General features: G+C 47.2%; 1 protein-coding gene across 2 annotated transcripts in view; it reads right to left on the reverse strand.

Annotated features, from left to right (window-relative positions):
- LOC106750722 (semaphorin-2A) overlaps positions 1-24,343 on the reverse strand; it is a 189,201-nt gene that overhangs the window by 148,295 nt on the left and 16,563 nt on the right. Inside the window, exon 1 of one of the 2 annotated variants that reach the window (XM_014631246.1) lies at positions 21,168-22,360. The exons of the other annotated variant lie outside the window; for it this stretch is intronic. Coding sequence (XP_014486732.1) covers positions 21,168-21,342 — 175 coding nt within the window. The 5' untranslated portion in view covers positions 21,343-22,360. Of the gene's footprint in view, positions 1-21,167; positions 22,361-24,343 lie in introns of those variants that run through there. 2 annotated transcript variants of the gene reach the window in all.

Raw genomic sequence — 24,343 nt, forward strand, 5'->3', positions numbered from 1 at the left:
ATCGTCTTAGAGCCAGATGGAGCACGCGCCGCGTTTAGATTTAGCATAAAGGGGATGAACAGAAAACGGCATTCTCTAGCGAGACGCTCCTCCTCACACACATCGATTCCTCGATCGTCGAATATTATATTATTGTTTTTAGGGGATCTCACGTTTGAGTGGACAGCGAGGGAACAGTGGCAATCGCAGTTTAGTCCTTGTTCTCGGATTTATGGTGTAACTCTATCAAATATGTACGTGGAGAAAATCAGTATTAATTCGAGACTCATATTCTCACATACAAGAATATGTAGTCTTACGTAGAATGGCAGAACTTGCTTACACGAAGAAATGTTATTATAATTTCACGAAAAATACTATATTCTTGTTATTCAAGAATAATTTTCACGAAGAAAAAGTATTGGTTAGGAAAAACGGTATCTACAGACTGACACAAGTTCCTGGTTTGAAGATATTGTTCTTTCTATTATTCTTCTCAATTCATGAAAATTATTCTCGAGCAACAAGAACGTGATTTTAATGGGATTACATAGACTTTCTTCATGTAAGCGAATTTTACTTTCATATAAGATTATATATTCTTGGTTACGTACGAGAATATGAATCTTGCATCGATAATAATTTTTTCCCGTGTACCGCTTGTTTCGGTACCTTTGATTACAAAAGTAATAATGAATTAGTCGGCGATGACGAGCGACAATATCACCGCAATGACAAGGTGAAAAGTTTCGCAGAAATGCTCTTACGCAAACTGGCAAGAAATGAGAAATTAATGAATAATAAAGGCCCTCAACACGATTACGCATTCCCGGACATTCGAATCGCCGGGACGCGTTTAATGCCTTTCGGCGAGTCATTAGCCAATCTCATTTCGCTTTTTATTTCGTGCGCAAACTGAAACGAGGAGAAAAGGTGCGGTAGCATTAAACTGTTCCCAAAAGAGACGAAAAGTACCACTTTGGAGGAGAGGACGCGACGCGACGTGGACCACCAGCGAGAGGTGGTTGGAATGATGAGAGCGGGCGGAAATTTCTACATTTTTGTCGCGAGTAGAGGGAAAGGGGCGAAGAAAGAGAAAGAAAAAGAGAAACAGAGGGAAAGAGGAAAAGAGAGAGAGAGAGAGAGAGAGGGAGAAGGGGGCGAAAGGGTAGGGAAAAAAAGAAGGTTTTGTGGCACAGAGGTGCACGGTGTGACGCGTACGAATATCTCCTCTATTCCCTTTGCGATGGCGGTGCCAGTGTTAAGTACGTCTATTTAATGGAATTTTAATGTCGGTTTTTAAAAAGCCGACGACGCACAAAACACCAGCCCTCGACGTTACGTTACGGCCGTACGTACGTACGGCCGAGTGCTCGACGCGTGTTACGCGGCCAGCATCCGGCTGAATCTCGCGGCGACGCGGAGTCCAAAAAACATTTTAATTGCTGCCGGCGTGGAGCGGCACAAATTCCTATACATACATTTCCCACATCCGGCCGGAGCCCGTTGTTATTTTTAATTAATGCGCGCTATCGGTCCTGTTTTCGCGGGTCGCTCGTAAAAATAATGTCGCGCGCGGGCGCGATGGAAAATGCATTCCCCGCGACCGGACTCGTTCAGACGCCCTCGTTAATTCACCGTCGACGTGTATTCGCGTCTTATTCGCCGACGTTTGTGATTCGTAGCGCGAGAGGCTTATCTAAAAATACGGAAAGAGCAAAATTGCCAATACTTTGATTCGCGTATTTGTGCTCTGATTCATCCCCAGTCTTTCCAAGATAGTCTCGAAATATATGTGGACGTTAACCTAGTTTTCTTCAAATTCGTCTTCAGACGGTTGACTCAATTATTTCTAATTGACTTAATTATGCATAAATTTTCGCAAATAGGTCAAACTTGTAAAAGTGACTCGAGCATTATATAATAGCATCGATTATAAATTGAACCACTTTTTTTCCATAAATATCCCAAAAAAAACTCACAATCGATGAAGCTTGAGAATTTTTATCTTCTGTGTAGAAAAATAGAAGTGCTGGATTCAAGTAAGTAAAATTATTCCAACGTTCCTTAAAAAATTTTGATTTGGATTAATTAATTGGTTAAATAAATTTTACTTAGATCAAGTAAGTATTTTGTCCGGATATTACTTGGAAGATATTTTTACTTGGATCAAGTGATATTTACTATTACTAAGGAGTATTGGAATAATTATTTACTTGAATCGAACGCTTTTCTTCTATATATTAACTTCAACTTTACATAGTCAACTGACAGCCACTTCACGTTTAACAATGAAACGCCGGTATCGGTAAAAGCGATTTTCTCCTCATATATATGAATAAAGTATTCAACTAATACTTGAAAGAACATATTTAGTCTTAATTGAGTACAAGTAATATCTACATCAATATGAATTCGATCAAATCAAGTCTAAAAATCTTCTAAGAAGATTATAATATTCTTACTTATATATGAAACGAATTTTTGATTTAAGACTAAATTTTTTGTTGGAAGCGTTTAAAGTATCATTAAAAAAATACTGCGATCTCTCTCTCTCTCTCTCTCTCTTACTTTCTCGATCGTTTTTGCTCCGTTTCGCCGCGGGTTCTCCGAGTTGCGCCGAGAGCGTTGCCGGCGCGTGCAGCAGCCGGGACGTCTAAATCCGCGAATCACACTGAATTACCGGCATCAACGGCGCCATTTATCCCGTTACTTTTTGCGGAGATCCCTCGTCTCGCGCGCGCACGCTCGTAAATCCGACGTCGCGGCGCACGTCGACGATTTCGCACTTCGCGCGCGCTCGTGCGCCGGGTACGACGCGGCCCTGTTACAACCGCGTCTACGCGGACGACGACGTAGCTGCCGCCGTACCAAGACGAGATAGCGAGTTTATGTGCTCGAGGAAATGTTCGCCGTGGGATCGTGTGTAATTCACCCGTCGGAGGAGCGGCCCGAAACAGAGTGCGAGATCGTTCGTCATGCCGCGCCAGTCTGCGGATCGTTTCTCCGCTCGCTGCACCGCCGTTTGCGTTCGGACGTAACTATCAAATTCGTTTCAGTCGCATTACCTTTCGAGTATTCGCGCTGTGTCGACTTACTCGCGCGAATTTACGATACTCGCGTATCGTAACTTCGGGGGGAGCGACGCCCCCTCCCCTCCCGTCACCCACTTCCCCGATAAGAAATTTCTATTTTCGCTGATAAGCGCTCGGTGCTCTGCAACACATGCGCGTAGTAGTTTGGCAACTTCCGCAGCCTAATTAGGTGAGCTTGTACAAACGTAAATGAGAATGTGTACGCTATGTTGAACTTCCCAGACTGGGCTAATTAAATAAATCGGGGAACTTGAATAATTAACTTCAAATAATTACACTCGCGTCCGCGTTGCGACAATGCTTCCGCGCGTGTAATTCCGTCGCGAGAGTTTACGCAAAGATCGCTCTCGGCTGCCTTATCGAGCTGCGAGATAAACTCGACGAGTCGCAGGCCGAAATTAAGCTACTAAACCGCAACCGGTTTGTCGGTGGGGATGAAATTACATCGCGCCCCGGATCGACTAAGACGAGCAGTACTAGTTCCGAAGTATCGAAAAAAGAGAGAATCGAAGGCAATCGTTAAAATAATCGAATAACTCGAATACTCGCTTTTAGTGGGGGCTCGATAATGATCGAGCGTTCAAGGAAAGTTAGGTATTCCCGGGCAGTAAGGAGAAAGTTTAACGAGCACCCGCTCGCGTTCCACATTCACGCCCAAGGATAGTCGGAAGGACTAGCCCAGTTCGGTAGCAATAAAATAATTCCAGCGTGCTCCTAACGATCCTCCAAGTTAAACTTCTTCTCTCTATATTATTTAGCGCCGCAAACGCGAATTACACAATTTATTGCGCACATCGAAACGTTGATGTCGCGTTCCTCACTTTTCCCTTATCTTTATCCTCCGTTCTATACTAGCGATGCGCGGTCTTTTAGAAAACAATCGATTCTTAATTGATCTTGAATAGAAATAACTGGAATCGATTTACTTAAAAAGTCGGATCAAAGGAATCGATTTTCCATAAGTCGAATCAAGATCCGGCCATCACTGCTCTACACATTAAACATATCGCGCAGGAGCAATTTCAACGTAAATAACGTTCAATTTGCGACATTGTCAAATCGCGCGTTCATTCGCGGAAACATTCGGATATTCTGTAGAAAAAAGAAAGGAAAGGAAAAAAGTATCATGTGAAAGGATAAAATTTCGCCATGACGCACGCAAAAGGGCATCCGGTAACGGTACGTCCGATCTATCTTTCTCTTTCTTTCTTTCTCTCTCTCTCTCTCTCTCTCTCGCTTTGACGTCGAGATGAAATTTCGGGGAAATGATTTGAAATTTAATTAAAACTGCTATTTACCCGACGGATCAACGGTGACGACGAGTACGAGCGATGGGAATGGGAAATTGGGCAGAGAGGAAACACTTTTTCCCCGTCAGGAGAGTTTCCAGGCAAAATGGCCGTATGATTGCTGATAAACAGCGCGGAGAGAATCAAGTAATTTGCCAAAGCGCGCAGCCGGCGAACGAAATTTATCGGCCGCTCGAATTTAACACTCGCCGTTCCCGCTGTCCCTCGCGCTCCAGATCGTATTTGGCTCTTTACCGATTCCCGCACCGGTAATACATTATAAACCCGACCATCCACCGTATTAGCGGCCTTCTCTTTCTGCAGAATGCGTTATTAAAATCATATACGGATCTCCGACGGTACTACAGACACGTGCTAATGATCGCGCCACGCCGACTAGATCCCCGACGCACGAGCGAGCGAGAAACGCGATATTCCCATTAGCGTTTCGCGCTTCGAGCGTACGTGCCTTTTCCGAAGATTTACCGAAGCTTGCGCCAGCGATAAAGCCAGACTCGCTAGAAGCTGCCGGCGTTTTCCCGACGATGCACCGGAGCTTCTGTGTTTCTCGCGCGAGAGAGAGTCCTCGGACGACGAGCGGTAGCGCACGCAAACGAGCGCAGCCGGAACGGCTCCTCGACGCTCCCACGTGTGTAGGAGGTACCTCCCCCCCCCCTTGCTACAATTAAATGCCGACTTCACGGCTGCTTACGGCCGAAATTTATTTCCATCGCAGGGCACGGCCGGCGGCAGACTGCTAATTATCCGCTCGCCGTTTAACCGTCTCGCGGCACGTGAGGAAGCGAAATATCCGCGCGCGCCAGAGCGGAGCGCCGGCATCGCAACTTATTAGCAACGACGGCGTTTACAATTTCCGCCGCTACCGTTAACAATGTCTCTTTCCCTCTCCCTCCTCCCCTCTCTCTCTCTCTCTCTCTCGCCGCGCGTCCTTACGGTCAACGAGAGCCTAATTCAGGCCTCCGTGCAACCTTTGTCTCCCGCCGTGCGATTTCGCTAATACGCAGTTTCGGCATCGCGATCCCGCAGCGGTGGGCCAAGCCGCGCATAATTTCCGTGATTTTCACGTCAAGATTATCGCGAGGGTTCAACGAGAGAGAGAGAGAGAGAGAGAGAGAGAGAGACATTGTGGCGATGTGCGCGATGCGGAATCTCGATAACCCGAACGGAGTATCCGTGGTCTTTCGCGGAAATCGTTCACGGCGACGCATCCCTCACCACGAGTTACGCCCGCGTCATAAATAATCATCGCTCAGGTCGGCTCACGGCTTACTATAATTTCGCCATCTATATTCCGCTCCTCTCTCGCGTGGTAATCAACACGTGTCCCCGCGCGCCGTGTATCCCGCACGGCCGTGTGTACCGTCTTAATACTTGAGCTCGTTTCACGCCCGCCGGAGCACCGTCCGCGAATTTATAAGGGCGGCCGATCGAAAACCGCTTTAGCGTCGGCTGCGCAGGGTCGAAATCATTCCCACGAGCCGTCCTCCGCCCCGCCGGTGGATAATCAAGCGCGTTGGAGGAGAGGCCGCGCATTCCCATCGATGAAACGCGAATCGTGTCGGTCCCGACCGCGAAAGCTCCGTTCCGTCCGCGCGCGTGTGAACGTCTGAAAGGCCGGCACGCGTGTGTAATCTCCGAGCAGCGGCTCATCTCGCGAGGAAACGCCTCTGATGGGCTGGCGGGGAATCAAGGACACACCGGTGTCTCGATGCGCTGCACGACTTCCTCGCGCTTCGTTACACCGGCGCCGGGCGAAGTTAAAAGACAGGGCCTTGTGTAAACGTGATAACGTCACGAGCTGATTGAGACGTCGCGCCGGCGCGCGCACGCCGTGATAAATAATTTATGTTCGAGCGGCGAAAGGGTGAAGTTCAACAATCGAAGAATCTGCACGCGCCGAAAAAGAGAGAGAGAGAGAGAGAGATATCCGAAAGTTTCGAGAGATCTGGTCTTCAGATCAAAGCCGGGGAATAAAAGAGGAGCCGGTGGCATCATCTTTGAATTCTTAAGTTCTAAGAGCCAGAGAAAGCGAGCGGGCGAGGCTCCGAACTTCCGAAGATTCTTTACACCGCCGCGGACTCTCGAATCCGAAGTTCTGACGATCCGGAGACTCGCTGAGCAAAGTCGCAGCCCCGAACGTCCCCCCGTGACTACTTTCGCGGAATTATTTTCATACGCGCGAAAGAGCGGTCAAAGTGTCGCGAGGTGCCTTCCGTAATTACCCCGAGAGGACGCCCCTCCCCCTCCCGGCGCGATATCCCCGGGGCAATCGATCGCGGCTCAAAGTTCCGAAGAAGAGGATTGGGATGGCGAAATGTGCAGCTGCAGCTGCAAACCCAGCGCCACATTAAGGACATACCGCAGCGAGAGCGAACCTGGCAGTATTACTCGACTAATCACTTTGTAACATGGTCGAGCTTGGCTCCTTCGAAGTTCAGCGAGACAAGCAAGAAGAACGGGGGGCGTGGTAGTGATGGAAAAGGTAGAGGTAGTGGTGACTGTTCTTGGGAGTGGGTCGAGGGTGCTGGAAAGAGGTGAGACAGGCCAACAAACCGTGCCAAGTGCCAACTTCTCTTGTTAGAGGACAATTAAGAAATGCAGTGTCGCAAGTACGGGCCGAAGGGACAGGAAGAAGGTCGGTGTTTTCACGCGTGCCAGCGTGAGTACACGCCGCCCGGTAAGTTCAACAGAACTGATCTCTCGTTACGTTTTACGGATAAATTAAAAGCATCCCACCGCATCTGGAAAATTCCGAGGAAAATAGAAATATTCAAGAGAAGGAGAAAAGGAAGGAATCGGCGTTGTCAGCCGTAACATCCGATATCGGTGTGTCCGATAACGTGTGTTTGGAGGCGCGTTTATGCATGCAATCGTATGTGTATCGTATAACCGTGCGGACACATTGTAATTCCCGTATTATGCAATTTATGGAAGTTTATTATTTCCATTAAACTTGCTAATTTTCGCCAATTTTCAACTCACCTGTACGCACGCGTGCGGATTTATATACTTTAATTATCACAGTTGTGCATAGACGTTTTCCCTCCGCTATGCTCCAAACTACGTGCAAATGATCAGAATTTTAATTAGAATAATTTATTAATAACCATTTGTCCGTATATTGCGAAACAATTAATTTACATCCAAATGGATCAACCTCTCCCTCCTTCTCTCCCCCTCCCCATTCGCCCTCCCCGCCCTCTTATTCGGTTATGTTGTGTTTTAATTAAGCACACAAAATATTCTCGATTCTACATTTGCCACGTCAATAATTGCAACCGTATCGTTTCCATACCGCGCCACTATTAATAATTACACATTTCTTTCTTCTGCGACAATTACGTATCAAACGAACATTAATTTGGAAACAACAACGCCATTCGTCTTGCTTTATTTAAAGCCACGAGAGACCATCACCGAATGATTTAAACGCGCTCGATTTTACGCAATTCGATACCTCAGCGCGATATAAAACCCTCTACGGTTTTAGAACGGCGACGAGACGGTCGTTTTTAGAAGCATATTGCCCGTCGATCGCCTTTAACCTTTTCGCCGGCGGAAACGAAACTACACACGCATCTCCACGATCCCCGGCTAGGTCGCGCCCCGGGTTAGTACGTAATTTTTTTACAGGGAGCTTACACACGACCCGAGATCTTGCGCGACGTGCTTCTCGTATTGTACACACCGATATCAGATTTGATGGTGCCATGCGGTCGTGTTACCGCCGGTACAGGTTGTTAGGAGGGCGATTCCCGGCCCTTTCGTTCGACCATTACGAAGCATTAACTGGCCCTGTCGACTATTACCCCCGTGGTAACGGTTATAATACTTCTTTCGCTCCGACGGTAGAGCGCACGGTTTCCAAGCGAGGCCAATCTCCAATTTCCCTTTGTTGCCGTGAATTTTCGCCACCCTCGCAATCCCGAAACTTCCTTTCGCCTTCGATCAACGTGTCGGCACAAAATGCATCGGAGCCGGCAAAAATTCGCGCTATCTAAAATCCTTATAATAAGTCCCGACACTGTCGCTTAGCCGCCATGCTGGAAAAAAGATTTAGGAACAATTACCAAGATTTGATCGAATAATTTCGACTAAATTGTTTGATTACTGCAACCAAATTTAATACAGGTAATAATTTAATACATGTACTATACTATAGTACCATATACTATATATATGGTGCAAAATGACTTGGATGCAGTAATCAAACAATTTAGTTGAAATTATTTAATCAAGTCTTGCTGATTATTACTAAACCCTTTTTTTAGCGCATATTTGGGTCGAAAACTAGAAGATCACAGGCCATAATGTGCAAAATGTTCAAGTGCTATTAAAATACATGCAAACAGAAATACTTATTTTTGATGACTTGGTAATGATCTTTCTTATGTTAGCGTAAATGTAACAGATATTCCCTTTTAACAGGATATGATTATCTTAATTTTTTAGTCGATAAATTATCACAATATTCAGCAACACAACCAGGCATTTTAATATCGCAACAGAGGATACATTAATATAACCTACACACGTGTCCACAAATTGTACTGATTTGTACAAATATCATTACACATTTATCTATTCATATTTTTTTTTTATATATTAATCACAGTACGAAACACACGAACTCACTTTTTCCTTAATACACTTCGTAAATTTCGTAAATGGCTAATCTTTGCTTGTATTCACTCAGTCTGTCACTTAGCTGATAACTTTGATATGATCTCAACCGGAGGTTGACTCAAATACGGCGGAGCCGTGCAAAAATCAGACATACGATGTCCAGACTCTTATTATAGGGACTCTACACGCGGCCGCCGGCAAGCCCTAATTATTATCATTATTTCGCCGACGAGGTTCGTCGTGCTTTTAGGCGGACTTTTAAAGGACAGGACAGTATACGCGTTAGTTTCCGTAATTTCGCAGTATCGTCAACCTGGGAGATATAATCTCACGTAATACTCGGGTCGCGAGGCCACAGTTGACAAAGACCGAGCGCGCGCGCGCGCGCGGCTAGAACAAACATTTGGCACGGGGAGGTCATAATGCGTACACCCGCGGACGCGGCTGTAAAGTAATTAGCTCCGCCGGACAGGCGGACGAACGGACGGTTCGTGCCTTAAAGGCCGAGCTTCGCGTTCTCGACGATTTTACACCGTCTGTCGACTCCAAGTAATAATAAACTTTAAAGTAATTAAGATATATCGGGCTCCAATTACGGCGTCCGACGGAGAGAGGAGTGAGAAAGAGAAAGATAGATAGGTAGAGAGAGAGAGAGAGAGAGAAAGAGCACGATATCCCTTTTCGCACTTTTCGCAAGATATATACTTTACGAGTGCCGGCGCCGACTTTTCAACGACTTCGATCAAAGTCGCCGCGATTAATTTCGCGTTGAATAAATTAGCAAGCTCCGGCCGTTAAGTAATCCGACCTCGCGCCGTGTCAATATTCATTAAATTATACAAATGACATAGTTCTCAGTTCCCTCGCGGGGAGGCGTGAGACGGGGGGTTGGGATGATTATATATTGAGATACTTAATCAAGCCGGAGGGAACGATGGGAGCGGTAAAAATGTATCTCGGAGAGGTATATGCACGTACGGGCCGAGAGCCTCCAAATTATGCGCCGTTCTGCAATTATTCCTCCGTTCCTGCTCTTCGTTGCGTGGTTTTTCACGACGCCCGGCCGCCGCTCGATGTCCCTTCAGCCGGACGTTCGCCGAGCACGTTGAAACGAATGAGTGCATAATCGGCGCTCGGGAGGCATGCATGCGAGGTGAAAAAGGTGGGCACGCGATCATCCGCACGGTCGCTTGCGTCGATGATGCATCACCGAAACGAGCCGGTGCGAGCTTTCGTCCGCGAAAGTCCGCGGTGTGTCTTGCGAGTGTATGGTTCACCTCGAGACCGCGGGTAATTGCGTGCGAATTCCGCGACGTCGGCTGCTTTTTATCGCCGGTCGTTAGTGTAATTAGATCCTCGTCGCTCACGAACGAACGAGAGAGAGAGAGAGAGAGCCGCCGGCTGAATGTAATCGCGAATTTACACGTAAAATGGACAGGCGGGGATCGAGACAGGTGTCTTTATACCCGCGTCTTGTTTCGTGAGACTTGAAATCTTTTGTCTCCCGAAGCACACACAAACCCGGGTTTCTCGATATTATCGTAAAGTGTGGCGGGAAAAAAGTATCTCGCGCGAGGACTCGCGTGAGGTCGTTCGGTTACCGCTGTTGCGCAACGTACAAGAGCACATACCTGCGCAGCGGAGGATAAGATAGCGTTTCTGTCCGAGGGGGAAGAGAAACGCAGCCCGGCATTCGGGAATGGCGTCGACGAAACCGGCGGGCCGGGACTCGTCGCCGGCTGAGAGAGTTCTCGTATCGCGGATGTGTTGATATCGGTTGTAACAATTTATTCGGTCGATGAAGAACACGAAGGGAGCGCGCGCGGTTCTGCTCTCGGCGCGGACTCCTGTCATCATCTTTTTTTTTTCCCTTTCAATATCGCCGTTCGAGATAAAGCGAGATTCAATTTCCTGTCTCTCAATCTCTCTCTCGCTTTCTCTCCCTTACGTCTCCTTCCTTTCCTCTCTCCGCTGCTCTCCCGCTCGCGCTACAAGCAGTGAACGACGAAGACGACGACGCGGTCTGAAATTCCTGTGACAAACAGATATCACCCCGACTACCCGGGGGCGAAGGTTGAGAAACTTCGAACACGTCGGAAGGTTTCGAGGGTCCATGGAGTACCGTGCGACTTATATCGGGGATTTGGTACGTGCGTACATGCGTGCACGCGCGCGCGTTTCGAGAGAGGAGTGGGGGAGGAAGAGGGGCCGGGCGATTAGATGACTAACCCTCTGTTTGCACGGCGGAGTATTCCGATAACGGTGGGTCACCGTCAATGATATCTCTGCGCCTCGTTTATTGATACAAGACAATTAACCGTCTGCCGTCGATGCGCGACGGTCGTCTTATTGAAGCCCGCACGGAATTATTGAAACATAACGGGTGTATAACTTCGGGCGTTCCATTTATATTCAATTGACTGTGTCACGGGGTATACGCTGAGCAAACAACTTCGTAATAGCCTCGCGTTGTTCCACTCCAATTTGTCAGGACATCTCGTGACGTGCTTTCGAGGCTTTCATACTTTACTTCAGCTACTTTAACTTCAATCCACGGATAAGAAGCGAAATGTAACATAATAAAAGCCACTTCGTGCTCGTTCCCAAATATATAGCCGCTCGATCGAGCGAATAGGAGAGAGTTCAAACATAGCAGCGGAGCATAATTTCACAACAAATGCGAAATCTCAGCGACGGAATTACTTTTCTATTCTCAGATCTGATGCTGGGATGAAAAAAAATTGTAATGTACCGTGGAATATCGCGCGAGAAAATAACCTTCGACGATGCGTTTATGGAAACGATATAAAGATGATATCATTTATTCTACTAAATAAGATATTTTCTTCTTACTTAACGCACGCGCGCGTGTGTGTGTCTTCCGTGCACGGAAAAAAGATAGTTTCGCTGTTGTAGCGAAGCCATCGTTGCCACTGCATGTTCATTGCGACAGCAATAAAATTAGGTTAGCATAATCAAATTAGTAAATTATTTCTAATTAGAGTAGACACAGTTTTGCCGCCAAGATAGAAAATATTCTTCTGAGTGGATTTGTTGTTCTTAGGATAAGTTAATTTACTCTTAAGACAAAATAGCGTTTTTCCTACATTTACTAATTTGTATATTCAGCAAAATAATCCGGCGAACAGCAGTACTCTTAATAAAAAAAATCGTTTTGCTGTTCACATAATGTCGATCTTTATATGTCATTGCCACCTTTGAAAAGTGCTATCATTAGTTACTTAATTTTAAAATCCTCGTGATATCTTTTTCTATTTTCTTTCATGTCATGTATCTTGCTTTGGTTTTTGTAATTAAAGTAGTGGAGGATTTATCCTCCTCTTCTTCCTTCTTGTACTATGTTACTCTGTTTTTACTTTTATGTATGCTTTTTTTTATTTCTTTCATGTCGCTCTTTAGTTATAAGCATTATGTAACAGTATTGAATTAAAGGTAAGGATCTTCCGTAAATAAAGTTTAATAATGATAATAATAATTGACATGTTCCGCCGCGGCTGCATAAAATTGGCTACGCCAGCAAATTATTTTTCTCCGTGTACAGTGCTGGACAGAAAAGTTGTAACACTTTTTTTCACGAGTTTCACATCTCGCATCTCACATCCAATAAGAAAATATACTTTCTGAGAATAACTAGGAAACATGTCCTATTATTGGACACATGATGCGTTCCGAAACTTATCCCAAAAAACAGATGTCGCAACTTTTATGTCCAGCATTGTTACAGTTATCTGATAAACCGAAGATCGATACAGTTGGTCCGTTAATCTCAAGTAAAACAAAAAAGAAACAGATGACAGTGGAGAATTAGTGTTCCGGCAGGATTGCACATTCGCTTCCGAAAGTTTCCGCTTCTTCTTACATTTGCGTCCGCAACTTCGCGAAGTAAGTACATGTCGTTAGGAGCCGTGGAGCCTCGGCGCTAACAAAAACCCATGGCGGTCCGTACGTATTTGATTGCGCGCGAAAGTTCCGATTAGATGGGAGCGCAACGGCGTGTACGAGTGTCTCGGCCGAAGGTAATCGCCTCTATGTAGAATCTCGTTAAACCGCGCAAAAGAAGAACTCAAGTCGCCGTTAAGGTTCGCCCGAGGCCTCCGGATGCTCGGGAGAACCGGGAGAATGTAATACACGGCTGCGTGTAAGTTTACAGCCGAGCGACGCGGCCAACGACCAGCTGTAAAGCCGAGACTTAAGACGCGAGATTCCACGCCGGCGAGATTTCGCGCGCCGGGGGTAAAATAATGCGCGCGCCCCGGCGAATAATATTATTTTTATTAGCAGCGGCGTAGGATTTCCCTGCGCGCGAGCGCCACGACGGCGAACTTATAACGGTTATTACCGGCGTTGATCATACACTTCGTCGGACGTAATTACCAGTATGGCATCGCGCTCGGTAATCCTTCCCGAATCACATAAATGACGGGGGAAGGTATTCCCACTTCCCCCGTTTAACGTGCGCCGTCGTGAACGACCCCCGAGCATTTCGGAGAGCGCGGAAAATGAGCGCGCTCGGCCGTTTCTTCGCCTGTTTAGCCGGCGTATGAAAAATCAAGTATCGCCGACTGATGGAAGAATAAATCCGAAATACAGCGCGTCATCTGTGCCAGCGCTAAGAATTAATTTTACTTTCGATTTTCAAGCGCTACGCTCTGCAAATCCAAGTGCGTTATTTTTACACGCGTGAACGTTTAAAAAGGTAAGTAAACGTAAAGGAACGTTTACGTTTAACTGGAGCTCTTCTTATATATTTCTTGTCGTTTTAAGCGACGTTATTTAAAACGTTTAATCGTGTTAAATTGTAATTTTAATAGGTCTAATCGTGTCGACGTCCAAATAAAACGGTTTAAAACGGCAAGAAATGTATGAGAAAAGGCGCAGCTAAAATAACACACTTAGATCCGTAGCGTACTCTTACTTTCTTCCCCTTGTCTCTTCCGCTCCTCCGCACGAAGAAAAATAATTTTACTGTTATAGCAAAACCACCGTTGCTATTACATATTCGAATTGATCGTAATTATACTGCAAATCCAAGTATTATTTTAGCTGAGGCTTTCTTACACCATTTCTTGCCGTTTTAGATCACGCCATTTAATACAATTGGACATGTTAACTTATAAATTAACACGATCAAACGTTTTGAACGACGTAATCTAAAATAGCAAATCTATAAAAGGAGATTCAGTCAAATGTGTCATTTTTAGACGTTTATGCATGTAAAAATAACATGGATTTGTAATGTAATCGATAAAAACAAGAAGTAATATTTTTATCTGAACTATTCGTCTGATTTAGCAAGACAATCTTTTTGTAGAGTCCATCCAGCTTAAAGCCAATCCACACATCTTATTAAAAATTAGTAACAGGATTTAAATTTTCTCATGCATATTGCTAGAATGCTGTTGCTGTAAATTTTACGTACCACAAACAATTTTCTAGCAGATACGGAAAACAGCGAAATATTTTACCCCGTGACATTTAGAATTCTGGCTGGACCGATAAAATATTTCTCCGAGTGATTTTAACAGTATTGTGTTGTGTTGACAATGTGCAAAAATAACACGCACGGAAGGCTAGTTTCAATAAAAACTTTCCAGAAATTAGAGAGCGTCTTGCAGATTTGACGGTGTTGACGGTCCCGACGAGGCTGAGCACAACGGTCAGTCCCATGGCTGAAAGGACGAACGAGAGAGGCCGGGGGAAGAGAGTAGACGCAGCCCTCGAAAATCGCCTCGAAAGTACAAATGATTCCGAGCATTCTTACCTGTGCCATTTGCTCTCCTCGCTTGCTCTCTTTTTCCCTTTCTCGCTATAGCCGCGACAATTTTAAGCGCCTAAATAGCCGGTCGTCTGAGCGTCTAACGTAAGAGACACCACAAGCGACGCATTATATCCTCATTATCCTCCTTTATCCGAAAGGATATTCGTAACGACGAAATCGTCTCGTGCCGAGAGCGCGGCTACACTTCCGCGCGCTTACACCGCCAAGGTACAAAGTGTTTTCTGAGGCTATAAAAGAGCGAAGAGGGATGAGCGAGAGAGAAGGCGCGAGAAGAAAGGAAAGTCTTTTTTCTTATTCTCTCTCCCTCTCTCTCCATCTCCCGCCCGTCTCTCTTCTCGCTGTCTCCTTGTTCGGGGTGAACGTAATCCTGTCGTTGGAATATCCGACACCCCTTGGCGCGCTCGCTCTTCGTCTTCGTCTCGAGGTCCGCGTACTTTTTGTTTTGCGTTTCGCAAGAGAGAGAGAGAGAGAGAGAGAGACCCGTATAGGACGCTCTAGCCGGGGCTTACATCGCGAGCGGATTTCGCTCGAAATAAAGAAAAGATGAAAGCTAATGCCGCTAAAGCTGCTCCTTTTCGGACGTGTAAGCTGTCAAACGTACACGTGTTCGTGGCAACGGGCGCGAGAAAAAATAAATGTCTGTTTAATTTAATTCGCGTTTTGTTAAACTCTTTGTATGCGGACGGGAATTAAAGTTCGCGCGAGCGCGACTCGAATCCGATTAAAGCGGCGATTAAAATGAAGCTCACGCGACTGGTTTAGGTTAAACGGCCGAGAATTCGCCGCTCTTCGTTCTCCGTCCGTAGTAATACCCGCTACGACGAGCCGCGTCGGATTCCGCTTCGCGATTACGTAAAAGCAACGACGAAGAAGTTACGAACTATATTCCATCGCGGGGACGAACGCGCGTTCGTGAATCGATAGGACGGGCGACTATCTTTCTCGTTCGGGCGCCGATTTGCACCAGCACTTTAGCCCTCCCCCCTCCTCCCCCCGTGACTCGCGAGCTTCGGGATTTCGCAACAAAGTTCCCGCTTTTGTGTGCACGCCCACCAACGATCGCGCGAACTTGGGTCGTGTCTTCGCGCCACGCGTTCTCACCCTCCCCGCCGCGCTCTCTTCTTTATCCGACGCTTCCGCCCCCGACGCCGCGTCGCTCGCGGACAAGTTGGCGCAGTCTCGCGCGCTTTTTACCACCGGGAAAAGAGAGAGAGAGAGAGAGGAACTTGCAGAGGCATAGACTCGGCGAGACGAGAAGGGGAAAAAATCTCGAAGCAGCTAAGAAACGGCACGAGTAACGCGTAGCGGGAATTAATCGATTCCGCCGGCTCTTTTTGCCGCGTCGTCGCCTGACGTCGCACTCGCGAAAATCGTAGCGCGCTTCGGCCGAACTTGCCTCTCTTTCTCTCTCTGTACGATGAATCGGCCAGCGAAACTTCGGGAATGATTTGCAAGAGTCGAGGCATGGGTTTATGCCCCGTCCTTTCACTCGGTGGCCGTGGAAGACACGCGCGCTCGCAGGGGCCTTTTCAAAGGGAATAATTCGCCGTGGTACGAAAGCGTACCGCTGCTTCTGATGATCCAACTTCGCAGGCTTCCCAAAGACAGTGTGTCTCGGCATTCATGCTGACCCGGCCGCAGGAATGCGCGGCTTCGAATACCGCGGGATGAGTTCTTGGCTGCGGTCGCTCATTACGCGGCCCTAACGGAAGCGATAGCGGGCAGGAAAGGGATACTGGCTGCCGGTTGTAAGGAACCACCGGTCGCGATGCAGTTGACTCGTGAGCTTTTAATCTCGGGAATCTTTGGGACCTTTGGCCGACCAAAGGAAAACTTTCACGGTCCGCGTACGACCGACCGACCGCGCTTCGTCCTCTCCACCTTGCTTTTCCTACTTCTCTCTTTGCCTAGCTACTTCCGCAAACATCGTTCGCAAATCTCGATGTAGTGCAAAGAGACCGATGCTGTCCGAATCTCACGGATTTACCGGCGAATTAAGGCTTCGTGCAGGATGATCTGCCGAGGAAAACTTGAACGCGGATGGAAGAATCGGAAGACAGGAGGGGAGAAGAAAAAGCAGGAAAAGATAAACCACAGGAACGGATAATGAGATATCATTCGAGCCGCGCTGAAAGAAAACTTATTCAACTCGGGGACGTAAAAATATATGGTGGGAACGTTAGCGAGGGTGATAGATTCGGAACGGGGAGGGGGGGGGGCATACTTATACTTCAGCTTTCTGCGATATTGCTACAATGAGTGGAATTGATGAATTATTGTGGAAATAGTTGAAAAAAATGTGTATGATATTGTTACTAAGATTTTTACAGTCCTGTGCGATGCAGAGAACTGTCGCACTGTTTTTATCCCAACAACAATTCAGTAACCCAACAATAATCGTGCATAAAGCGGAGTCTTATGCTTCGTCTACGTATTCTCATATCTATGATCGAATTCGACACTCGTCGTGTCAGCGAGCGTTCGAATGCCGATCAAATGTGCCGAGATCGAGGAGGCCGGACGCCCCTCGTTATTGTCGCGAATCTCGAGGCTATTGGTATCTCGAGACGCGCGCGGTTTAATACAACGGGACACAGTCGTATGGAGTTTCGAGCAACTTCATTACCCGCGTGCGTGTACGGCGGGTTACACGTCAAATATGCGTGCAAATTGGATCAGCAGATCGGTTTGAGAAGCCCGTCGAAATTAATATCCGTTCCGTTAGTTACCAGAGATCCGATACGAAGGGCTCGGGATTCATGATCGCTTCGTGGCATAGGTACCCACCCGCAAGTACAGATTAGATCAATGCGCTGTGCTGCGCGCTCAAGTGCAATAGACACACTATGCACGGTCTTAACGCCCCGTGCAAGGTACATGTGCAAAAGGAGGACTCACGACGCCGCTGCGACGCACGACGCGTTCTTGAATCTTTCGCAGCAAGTTTCGGAACACGCTCCAGTCGAAATTTCAGTTCTACATTAATTTTGGCAGATTTATCGGAGAACCGGCTGATATATAGCGTTACTATTGTGCTCCTTTCGGTGCTACGAATTATTCGGAACCTATTTCCGTTTTCTCCGTGACATGAGACTTAAAGACTTCACTGCAGATCCAAGTGTGTTACTCCCTAAAGCTGAGGTTTTTCTTACACATCTCTTGCAGCTTGAAATTCGAATACGTCATTTCACACGACTGGACGGTGTTAACTTATAATTTAGTGCGATTAAACGTTTTGAATGACGCAATCTAAAACGGCAAGAAACACGTGAAGAGAGTTTCGATCAAATATGTCACTTTTAGACGTTTATGCGTGTAAAAATAACACACTTGAACATAATTACAGTGCTGTAGAGAGCCTCTAGAATGATTCCAAGTCGCATGTTATACGTTTACAGAAAATATTCGAAATTATTAAAATTTTAAATTCCAACCCGGGAATTCGCTTCGGGATCGCTTCGACTTTCAGCGGCCATCGATATTTCTACGACAAGGACTGTTTGAGGAAGATTCGTAATATCTTATCGCGCGTCTCTCAAGTAACGGTCACGCGTCAGCGCCAATTCGCGGTATTAATACGATATCTCACGCTCGCGATGGAAAACGCGTCGCAGTGCGAACACCAGCGCGCAAAAATAAGATTAGACGGTCATTTAAGACCGTAGCAGCGGTTGTACTTCCGGTCGCGGTATTCGCGGCATGCGCGGCGGTGAAACGAGTCAACGATAACTCCGAACGAGTGTCGCTGAGCATCACCAGGTTGTGAGAGAACGGAGCGCGCGCGCTTCGGCGAATGCCGCGTGAGCGCGACATTCCGCGTGTACGCGCATTCCGCCGAAACGACGGCGAGCTCGAGCAACAATAACGGCTATTGTAATGAAAATTCCGCCATCAGCGCGCGACAAGGAAAACAGAGCCGGTTAGCCGGTGGCAAATCCGCAAAAAAAGTTCCCCGGAAAACGGTCTCTCTCTCTCGTAGGAAGAGACTCGCGTGGGCTCTCGCGCGGATACACGTGCGTGCGTATGTGTGCGTGCGAGGCGATCGTAAGCAACGCGTCTCTCCCCAGCGTGCGGTCTCTTGCTTACGTGTAACACATGCGAGAGCCGGCGCACGCACCGGCGATACTCGACTTCCACATACGACCCGAGCCAGCAAGCCAACCAGCCAACCGTCCGACCAGCCAACCGACCATTCCACATTCCATTCGACGGTTCTCTCTCCCCCGGCACATAATGAAGTCAGCCTGGCGTTCTAAGCCCCCGTAATATCGCGTGGCAAGGCCCTCCCCGAGATAATATTAGTGATGTACGCTAACGGGCATGTCGGGGTACGTTCGTTTTTACGCACCGCTCGTACCGTCCGTTCTCTTAAAACGATTTATATTACGAAGCGCGAGCGGCGCTAAAGAGGGGGAGGGAGGGGAGTAGCATCCCTCAAGAACAACAGCGGGAAATTTAATCCCGGATGTGTATCGCGACGCGAAGAGAGATTTCGCGCCTTGCCGGAAGTGTCGGAGGTTTTGTTATCCGACGGAAATCACGTCTCACGAGGGCGTAAATTAAATCGACCGAGGGTAATGCAGACGTGACACGAAACGAAAACGATAATTGATTTTTGCAGAGGAGACGGCGGGAAATAACACGGACGAAATCTCCTCGAGGAGAGGATTATGTTGGTGATAAAAATTATCGCGCGTGTCTGATTTCACTGTTAATGTTCCGAAAAAAACAATGTTCAAACTCTCTCCGTCCCTCACTTTCCAGTTCCCCATTTCCGTCGTCTCAATTCCTCGCAGATGGCTTTTGTTTTTCTTCGACGGATTCGTTGTCGTGTAATCGCTACGTGTCAAAGTAAATAATGTAAACAGTCAGAAGGAAGAAAAACAGTCAGAGGAAGAAAAATGTACAGTGTCGTGCGTTAATGCTAGTCCTGTTTCCTAGCCATAATGATGGCCGGAATTAGACACATCATTTCTGAGTGCTTCATGAGACTGATGCTTTGGAGCATCTTTGCCGGTTCACGGAATCAGCGGTCACGATGCACGAATGTTCAGAAACGATACGCCTAATTCGAGATTTCCCATATCGCTACATGCCTAGGAAGTAGAACAGTGTTAATGTACGGCACTGTACATAACAAGTATACCCGCCGAGCTCAAATCCTAACTCATCGTCTACACTAACGAGGACCGTCTAGGATCCACGCATGGTCGCTCGACCTTGGCGGTGAATCGAACCGCTCGAGAGTTTATTGCCACGAGATACACTCGTGATTACGAAAGAAAGCGAACTGCCTAAGTTTTTCTACGTGGATAAGCTTCCTTTAAAATCCGCCTGCTTGAGCGGGACGCGCCAATTGTGTTTCGTCAAGCGCCTTTTGCAGCGCGTAGCGTGTGCGAGTTCGCTCATTCGCGCGAATTTCTGTTGCAAATGACCGACAGTCTCGGCGAAATAATGCGCAAAGTAGCCGATGTATAATTTGGCCGGCGCGTTTGCAAAATTAATCGCGACCGATTTCCCGCGATTACTCGCGATCGGTGCGCGCGTTCGATTGCCGCGAGATTCACGCGTTGACGTCATCTCCGAAGAGAACGTGAGAGATGGCGAGAAACGCGCTCGACGCATCCCCGCTGCCGGATCACCTGGCTAATATTAATAACGCCGTTAATATTTTTTTCCCAGCGCATCGCATTCGGAATATCGTAACGGCACGTCAGACTGCTTTTATTCCGCGTATCGCTTCCGCCTGCTATCGGAAATATCGTACGCGCGCCCAACAAATGTTGCGTAATATATCCTAGTGCAGGTTACAACTTCCGCGTTATCCGGCATTGCCTGTGTGTGTGATTATCTCGCGAGGATGTATGGGAAACTCAATGCGAAACATGCGCCTCCGTCACAGTGGCGAGCGTTCGACAGTCGATGAGGGCGAAAAATCACGATACCACGTGGCCGTCGCTATCGCTCCGTCCGTTTCCGCTTCCGTTCGCGCGCCACGAGCCTGTCCTACCGCAACCGAAATAATCGGCAGCTGGTTGAAATATTCCCGTGGGAATATCGCCATTGCCGGCTCCTCATTTTCAACGAGCACGGTTCTCGCTCTGACCACAGGCACCTGCCAATAATCACACCGATCCGATCACCGAGAGCGCGCCTCATCACGATCGTGACGATATTGTTTCCGCTCGCGTAACAACAATACACTCTGCCGCTCCGGGCAGAGGACACTCGGAAAGTAAACATCGAGGCGTTTAGGAGCCAACGCGTATCATGATATTCCTTCGTGATATCACGGAGGTCACCGTGGACTTCTCTTTGGCTTGTATAGCAAAATAACGCTTAACAATAATATCTGACCTTTGTGATGTCTGAGGTGGGATCGGCCGCAGCATGGCTGCTCGAAGTAAGCGTGTCCGGGGTGAGCACCGGCGGGCCTGTTGGCCACGCTAGGGCCCAGTAGCTGCGCCAGGACAGCTGCGAGAACAGCTGCCCTAACCATCGTCATGGCGTCCGATAGCCTCTGCCGCTGCATGATCACGAGAGAAACCGAAGCACCTTCACTCCCGCCCGAAATCGCCGGGGAAGAAGCGAGGAAAAGTGGGCGCGCTGGTCGCTAATGATTCCGGGGCATCTCGCGCGATCACACAGGGGCGATCGATCGTCACTGCGTTACTTCTTCTCGGAGCCCGCGGATGACGCGTCGTGGTTACAAAGGACCGCGTGGGCCGCGACGCCCTGGCCTTGGATAGTAGGTAGAGACTCCAGCCGCAGCGTGGTTGTTGCCCTTTGCCGCTGGCAACGACAACGACGGCCGTTCACCGGGCGTCTCTCTCCTCTCGTTTAACAGCCGTCTCTGTCGAGCTTCACTGACAGGTATACTCCAAGGCAGAAACTCGACCGCGTGCTGCTCCGTTCGGCCGTCCCTCTCTCCACTGTTCGTCCACCTCGCTCCGCCACGGAGGACAAAGGAATTCTCTTCCTTCGCCTTTTACTCTCCTCGTGCGCGCTCCGGTGCCCTCGAGCGAAGCCGCAGGTGAGCCCTTAGAACGGCGCAACGGCGAACGATTCTCGCAGCGATCGCGAGAGAGCGTGGATTCCGCGGTGATTTTTCTTATTTATCCGCCGGTGGCCGATGTTATCCATCCACGACTCGGTCCCCGAACAGTGAGAACGTTTCCCTTTATCTCCCGTCAGTGAAACGCCCGAGATCCGTCATTAGCGTTGCCGAGCGTGCCGTACCGTGTGTTACTAACTGAGGAAATCTTGATCAACTAAATATAAAGAACGAGCCGCGTACGATGTCACATCTGTTGCTCGCGAGTGGCGGTGGTCGCGATCTCGGAGGCAACGCGTCGCTTTTATCCCCTATCGCGCGTACATCTTCGCGATGACGAGACGATCGACGCGACGCGACGTTGCGAGTGCTACGTCACAACATGATGGAACCGCTGACGTTTGAACGGCGTGTGTGTGTGTCGCGACGCTACCCACCGTGGACTATCGTCAGATCACGAGACGAACGACCGTGGTACAGACCTCCCCTGTCGGAGGCCGCGGCACGACTGTTACTCTCTGACGCGCGTTGCCGCGTTCAGCCGCGCTCGGAGCCGTTCGGCCGGGGTCGGCTCCACTCGGCCGGAGCTGCTCCAGAGTCGTGCGGCACGACTCTATGATCCACGGCCGGCTCCTCACACAATCCGGAGTTACTTGCTCGCCGCGAACAAGCGAGGAAGCGTCAGCCCTCGATATTTCTCGTAACCCTCGCGCGCCCCCGCTTTTTATGACGGCCATGAAAAATTTTAGGTCGCGCGACAGCACGGGGGCGAACGGATGCTCCAAGTCGGACTTTACGGCACTTTCAAAGGCGCCGTCTGAATTATGAAGAAGCTCCGCGCGCTTTTCTCTTTTTTCTTCTTCTCCTCGCTTTTTTGATCGGGGGATGCCGAACGCACCTTTCTCTCTCTTTCGCCGTATCCGGAAAATCTTCGATAAGCTCCCTTCGATTCGGAGCAAATCTTCCGACGGATCTCTCATGCGATTATCGAAGCTCCACGCCCCGTTTATCAATGAGCGCGCACGAAATGCTGATGAAAAATATATCATTCGTGACGCATTTGATCGTAAAGAAAACGTGATATTAAGATCGAGACTCGTGTATGTAAAATTGGATGATTAATTTTGACAGCTTAATGTCTAAATTTCTTGGATTGAAATCTCATTTCAAACGAGTGAGAACTCAGGCGATTATAAAGTTACTGCCGATCGCAATGGAATGACACTTCACTTTTCACAAGAGTGAATGTTCCAACCGTAGAATAAACTTTTCGTTTGGAATGTTTCATTCGATTGAAGTGAATTTTTACTGTAAAATTTTTCATGGCCGTCATAAATAGAGTGAATTCTTTTAATTTACATTCTTTAACACGTAAAATATATTCTTTTATTGCGTTGTTCTTAAGGTGTCATCAATGATTTTGTCTCAAAATCTTCTCAATTATATACATTTTAATTGATTCCATTTCCGCTGTATTTGAAAAAATTACTTACCACGATCTGGATTTAAATCCAAAATTTCGCGATCTTAAGTCTGCTACATGTCACACCACGCCACCTCGCTTTGATTGTTAAGTAAATTTCATATTGTCTACAATCCCAAACCCAACAGAATTCCCACTTTACTCTTTATATTTTATAATAGAAATACATTATCTCGTAAATTAGTAAAACTTTTTAAATATTAATAATATTTAAAAGAGAAATTAAATAGCTTTTTAAATATTTTTATTCAGATTTACGTTTTCTCTGTATGAAGTGTAGTAAAAAATTGTAGTAATAAACGTAATTGTGAACTGAAATTGTGAACCAAGAAAAGAACATAACGGCGAGTATCAAGTAAGGCGTGATCATCTTGTTACTTATAACATACGCTATTAGATTAGGTTAGATTCGGTACGAAATGAATATTCACTTCCCACAAGAGAAAGAATACTTCATAAGAATGAAAAGTCATTCCAATTTGATTTACTTGGTTGCCACTTCATTTTTCGAAAGGAAAGATTTCCAAGAAATTTAGAGAACAATTTATAAATATCTCTAAAAGCAACGCGGAGATGACACAAGAAATATCACGAAACTTAATAAGAAGATTCCGCTTTTCATAATTTCAATTTATCTCTGTTTTTCTAATTATACTTTGAACAATTCACTTTACTATTAAATACTTTTCGAATTCCATACGGATCGTCTTTGTCAATTACACGGACAAATGATAAGTGGAATCGCGTGTAGAGCGGGGACCGTATTACTTGAAATAGAAGAATGCTAATAATTGAACTTCGACATACATGCGCAATGCCACGTCCCGGTTTCATAGTTGATGCAAACGAACGTTAATTGAAGTGAAACGGTTAACACGATTATTCCGACTAAATCATTTCGTTAGCGAAAATTCGGTTAGCGGTCTACTGAGTGCATGCAAATTTAATTATAATGCACAGGCGAAATCTTGTTATTCTAGGTGACTATTCATATTA

Source organism: Dinoponera quadriceps, unplaced genomic scaffold, assembly GCF_001313825.1.
Source record: "Dinoponera quadriceps isolate SergipeBrazil2010 unplaced genomic scaffold, ASM131382v1 scaffold5144, whole genome shotgun sequence".
Taxonomy (NCBI): Eukaryota; Metazoa; Arthropoda; class Insecta; order Hymenoptera; family Formicidae; genus Dinoponera; species Dinoponera quadriceps.